The following is a 6,269-nucleotide window of genomic DNA, read 5'->3' on the forward strand; positions in this document are numbered from 1 at the left end:
TTTGAGACAAATTTGATTTTGGTCCTTAAAATTTAAAAATTCTAATTTGGTCCCTAAAATTTTAAAAAGAGAATAATTTCGTCCCTTTATGTATAGGCTTGGTTTAATGTTGGCTCTTTAAATATGTGGTTAGTTCTATTTGGTCCTTGAAAATGGTGTTTCTTAAAATCCCATTAATCATATAAATATAAAAATATATGAAGGAATCAAATCTCACACACACACACACATATATATATATATCATGGACCAAATATGAACTTTGAACAATTGAGGGACCAAAATCTAACTTACACCAAAATTTAGGAGCTAAAAGTATAATTTACCCTCACCCCTCTTTTAATAAAATTAGAAAATGAAAAATTTCACATAACTTATTAGGAAAGTAAGTTGTGATTAGTGCAATATTAATTTCATAAAAATCGGCCAATGATACAATTTTTATTTTATACCAACTACAGGTATAATATTCGATTTCTTCTAAAATTTGTTTTGTTACTTACTTATTATTATTATTTTTCTTTTTTGTCATTATTATTATTTCATTGTAAACTAAATTAAGAAAAAAAAAAGTGAGATAGTTAATTTCAAAGAAACTTTCGGGGTCGACTAAGCAGTTCCTAAAGTCATATGAAATTAATGAAATCTTAAAATTGAAATCTGTTGTCAACATCTTGAGACCACTCTCAAGAGATTCCTCCTACTAATATTCGAGTGTGGAATAAAAAAATTGCATATACTTTAAAGAATAGTCAAATACTTAAAAAAATTTAGATACTTTTTTCTATTAAAAAAAAATTCAAAGAGATCCTCGTAAAAAAGAAAAGAAAAAAACAAAGGGGGCACTAGAGACTCAACCGGCCTAGCCAGTGCCCTGTCACCATACGCAGACTACGCTCAAAACTTTCCAAAAAACTAAGAAACGTTTTAAAGACTAACGCCTTGAGTCCTCTCTTCATAGTACTTATTAGTCTCTCATTCTTTCTTACAGGCTAATAAGAAGTAAGAACCACTCTCAGACAGATCAAAAAAAAAAAAGGAAAAAAAAAAAAAAAAACAGAGCAACTCTCAGAAAATACATTCACACACAAAAAAACACACACTTTCTCTGTTTTGTGAGTCTTTGTTTGCTTATTATGTAAACCCCAAACTAAAATCTTTGTAAAATATCTTTTCTTCTGCTCTGCTTATTACTATTCCATAAACCCAAATTTTACATTCAAATTTTTTCATGGCTCTGTTTGGAGTCTCTCTGTTTACTCTGTTTTCATTGCTATTCATTGCTCTGTTTCCAAGCCTCTGTTTTACTGCTGACCCAAGTTTTTCTATGACCTTCGTCTCTCTTACATCACTGCATCACCTCTCGGCGTTCCTCAACAGGTTCACTTCTCAGCTCTCTCTTTATTTTCTAAAGATTTGTTTTTTTACATGTGGGTGTGCTTTGTTTTATTTGTAGATTGTAAAACTGGGGGTCTATTTTGACTTTTTTATTTTATTATTATATAAAAAAAATTGGGTTTTCTTGTGGCTTGAATCTTTTGCAAGTGACATTTATGATGATTTTTCTATGTGGTTTTGTTTATTGTTAGCAATGTATGGTTTATGCTATGTATATTGGTGAATGAGGTTTAAGTTGATGGAAGTAGATTAAGGTCCAAACATGTCATTACAGGTGGTTTTTCTATATGGGCTTTTAGATTTTTTATATATATATATATATATATGTTATGTATGTATGTATGTATGTATGTACATGTATATTTTTTTCTCTTTCCTATAGTTAGCTTTGTTTATATTGTATATGTTTATCTGATAGTGGGAATTGATTATTATTGAAATTAGATTAGGATACAAAAGTGTCACTGTAAAATTTTTATTTTTGTAAGGTTTTGTGTATATTGAATATATTCCCTTTTTTTTGGGTTGTTCTTTTTTAAATTTTTTTTTTAAAATTTTTTAAGTTGATTACTTTTATTTAGTTCTATCAGATGTACTTTGAGTAGTAGGTGAAGTAAATGAACAATCCCCAAGAGAGAGAGAGTTTATTGGTGAAGTACAGAAGTAGTATAATACAAATACAGACGATGTTTACAATGTGGAGCTTGTGTTTTTCTTGTTGTTACCCACTCTTTCTGCAGTTACCTTTTGTGATTTGGGGTCCTTTTGTATGTTGATGGATGCTATATTGATTTCAACAATTCATTCTTAATTATCAATTTTATTGTGGAAATCCTCTGTGATGTCTCATGTATGTGGTTCGAACCCCATTCCCCTTCCCCCACTATCTACAATCTACCTACAAAAAAATTATCAATATTATTGTTCTTGTCACTGTTGTTATTATCATTCATTTGTCATTATTATGATTCACCATTCAAGAATTGTGCTTGTGTTGGTGTGATTCTTTTCTAATTAATATTTGTTTAATGCAATTACATGATTTTGTTCCCTGCTTTCTTTTAAATTTTCTTCAAAGGTTTTATGACCCGACTTTTGTTGAATTAGAAAGAGTAATGTTGAAGTTTATCAAAATTTGAGTGATTTACCTATTTTATTAAATTATGGTTTGCAGGTTATTGCGGTTAATGGAAAGTTTCCGGGTCCCCTAATCAATTCTACTACTAATGACAATCTTAATGTCAACGTACATAATGATTTGGATGAAAATCTCTTGATGACCTGGTTGGTTTCAGCACAATATAATCTTATTTTAGTTTTTTTTTTTTTTTTAACATTAATTTTGCCTTGGAGTGGCCTTTGACATATTTGGGATTAATGTTTGTGGCAGGTCTGGGATTCAGATGCGGCGTGACTCTTGGCAGGATGGTGTTCTTGGCACAAATTGTCCAATTCATCCAAAAAGGAATTGGACTTACCAGTTTCAAATGAAGGATCAAATTGGGAGCTTTTTCTACTTCCCATCTCTCAATTTTCAGAGAGCATCTGGTGGCTTTGGTCCTATCATTATTAATAATCGGGTTATAATTGCAATTCCTTTTGCACAGCCAGATGGGGATATCACCATTACAATAGGTGACTGGTATATCCAGAACCATACGGTCAGTATTTGTTTTTATGTTGGTGTTTGCTTGTGGACATTGTAGTGGGATTGTAGATTTAACTTTTTTCAAATTTTAGGCACTGCGATCAGCTCTTGATGCTGGAAATGGCCTTGCGATGCCTGATGGAGTTCTCATCAATGGAAAGGGGCCTTACAGATACAACAACACCCTCGTACCTGATGGCATTGAGTATGAAACCATTCAAGTTGATCCAGGTAATGTTTTTTCAGTATTGGTAGGGAAAATGTGTTAAACCATTTGCTTTCTTTTTATTCTTGTTTTTGTTTTCACAAAAATTTTGTTTTCCATATCACACCGGTCTTTATTTTCTCTTGGGTAGCTATTGTGTATCTGGTCATCAGTTAATGCCTGAGTTCCTCTTTTTATTTAATGTTTTCAGTTTAGTGATTTTGTTGGAACTTGGAAGTCATTTTTCTCAATCAACTTCTTGACATCTTGTTTTGTTTAATTTTTATGCCTACTAAATTTAAATCTTTAAGTTTCATTGGTTTCCATTACTTATAAAATTACCGGTATCAGTTTGAGATTGTAGAGGTTTGTAGAACACACATAGACGTGCATTTGGAGAATGGCCATACTACATCATATTATTTTGGTTCTTCATTTTTGATTTTATGATATGGATTTCTTTGTTGTTTATGTTTCCTTGCAAATGGTTTTAGCAGTTTGAGATATTAATTGGCTATAGCATTATGTTTTGCAGGCAAAACATATCGAGTTCGTGTGCACAATGTTGGAATTTCAACTAGTTTGAACTTTAGAATTCAAAACCATTTTCTGCTTCTAGCAGAAACAGAAGGATACTATACAACACAACAAAATTTTTCTTCCTTAGATATTCATGTTGGGCAATCTTGTTCGTTTTTGGTTACCATGGACCAGAATGCAAGTTCTGATTACTACATCGTGGCAAGTGCTAGATTTGTGAATGAATCTCTTTGGCAAAGAGTGACCGGTGTTGCTGTTTTACGCTATTCCAATTCTAAAGGACCAGCAGCTGGTCCTCTCCCTGACCCACCAAATGATTTTTATGACAAGTCATGGTCAATGAACCAAGCATTAAGCATCAGGTTTGTTTTCATAACACCTCGTTCGTTTAGGAGTATGATGTCTTGGATAGCTTGGTTTCTCATGAGTCATGACACATCACAAGCAGTAATCAAGCCTAATATAAATGATGGGGCAGTTGGTTTAATTCATGCCCAAAAATTACAGAATCTTCTTTGAGTAGCTGCCTCTGCAGATGGTGCAGTTAGGTGTAATTCATGCTTTAAGTCGACGCAGATAAATGATGTGGCAGCATTTTTAGTTGCACTCCCCTTCTTTTCTTTTTGATTTATGTTTCAGTGAAATTCTTGTAATAGAAGTTTAATTGTTAATATGCTTATATTTAAAGATTCCATTCTATATTGTTTAGGCAAAATGTATCTGCCAGCGGAGCTCGCCCTAATCCTCAAGGTTCCTTTCACTATGGTCAAATTAATGTGACTCAGACCTATGTGATAAAGACTGTGCCACCAGAAATAATTAATGGGACGCTTCGAACAACACTTAACGGGATCTCATTTGTCAATCCTGACACACCAATCAGGCTTGCTGACAAGTATAATGTGACAGGAGCTTATAAGCTTGATTTTCCTGATCAGCCTCTTAACAGAACACCCCGGGTGGACAGATCTGTTATCAATGCTACATATAAGGGATTCATAGAAATCATATTTCAGAACAATGATACCGTGATGCAGAGTTTTCATGTAGATGGCTATTCATTTTTTATAGTTGGGTAAGAATCTTTCCTTTGTTTATACAATATCTCATTTGCCTTAAGGTATAGGCATTGTAAGAAATTGATTGATTGAGTGCAGGATGGGTACTAATGAGTGGACAGTAGACAGTAGAAGTAGATATAACAAGTGGGATGCAATTTCTCGCTCCACTACACAGGTTCGTTTTTAATGTAATACAAGGGAATCATGGAGCTAATGTGAATAAATTTCTTTCAACCGTTAGATTCATAATTCTTAAAATTTCTGTAAGAATTTGAGGTTCTTAGAAGTGAGAAATGCTAGTGTACTTATATTGTTAATGATGGTTTCTGTGCGGTCCAGTTGTATGTCTTGTGTTGAACTCTTCAGTTTTTTTGTTGTGTAGGTTTTCCCTGGGGGATGGACAGCAGTCCTTATTTCTTTGGACAACGTTGGAGTGTGGAACATTAGAACCGAAAATCTTGATAGATGGTATCTAGGTCAAGAAACTTATATGAAAATTATCAATCCACAGGAAAATGGTGCAACGGAGATGGATAAACCTGAAAATGTTTTATATTGTGGTGCCCTCCAATACTTAGCAAAGTATGTCTAGAAACTTAGAAACTCGTTCTCTCTTTCTAGTGCACTCACATTCATACACACTAACTTCTTTAATTCTTCTTTTGTTGGCACCTTTAGGGATGAAAACAATTCTGCAGGATCAGTTTTAAGAGGGAACTCAAAACTGCTTTTCACTTTGCTGGTGGCGTTCTTTGCTTTGATTAATATTTCAAGCTAAGCTTTGCTGCTGATTGGTGAGAAATATGATACCAAACTGTGACGGCTTTGTCCTGACTCTGTTGCAGGTGTGATGTTATTGTTGGAGATGTTTGTGAGACATATTTAGTTTAGGTGTGCAAACGTTTGTCAGTACAAAATTTTCTGGTCCAAAGGAACTGTTTCCTTTTCTTTTCTTTTTTTTTTTGGAAAAAACATATTGGGGTTACACCTATTTCTTGTAATTTAGGCAACTGGTTATCCAACATTTCTTCTAGTCTTTAAGTTACACTAATTATGATTAATTCATTCTTAATACCATTTGACTTATTGAGAAGAGGGTCTACTGAATTCATAATATACCACACAAATGCAATGCTATTTGATTTATTATGGACATCTTTTGTCATTATTTGGGTAATAATTCCATTCAATATGGGTGGTATGTGCTTCAAATGACAGGGATAAATAAATTATAATAAAGTTTCTAGTTTTTGCTCACATGCACTTCCAGTGTAATTGTTTTGGGGCTACTATATAGTGGACTATCAACAATAGAATTTTCAAAATATGAATTCTATAATAACATATTGGGTGGTGTAACATTGCTTAGAGTTACACCAAGTGTAACTTGAACCCACCCCATATATATATTAAGTTT

The 6,269-nt window shown here is 33.1% G+C and overlaps 1 protein-coding gene across 1 annotated transcript; it reads left to right on the plus strand.

Annotated features, from left to right (window-relative positions):
* Nucleotides 1–964: 964 nt before the first annotated feature.
* Nucleotides 965–5,945, plus strand: LOC136064417 (monocopper oxidase-like protein SKS1). Its single transcript, XM_065766145.1, is given in 10 exon segments — nucleotides 965–1,316; nucleotides 1,319–1,380; nucleotides 2,573–2,682; nucleotides 2,789–3,059; nucleotides 3,139–3,277; nucleotides 3,787–4,153; nucleotides 4,501–4,866; nucleotides 4,949–5,027; nucleotides 5,235–5,434; nucleotides 5,531–5,945. Coding segments are annotated over 10 exon segments (1,779 nt in total). The 5' UTR covers nucleotides 965–1,231; the 3' UTR covers nucleotides 5,631–5,945.
* The last annotated feature ends 324 nt before the right edge of the window (nucleotides 5,946–6,269 follow it).

The sequence above is a fragment of the Quercus suber genome, unplaced genomic scaffold (assembly GCF_002906115.3).
Source record: "Quercus suber isolate HL8 unplaced genomic scaffold, Cork oak 2.0 scaffold_684, whole genome shotgun sequence".
Lineage (NCBI taxonomy): Eukaryota > Viridiplantae > Streptophyta > Magnoliopsida > Fagales > Fagaceae > Quercus > Quercus suber.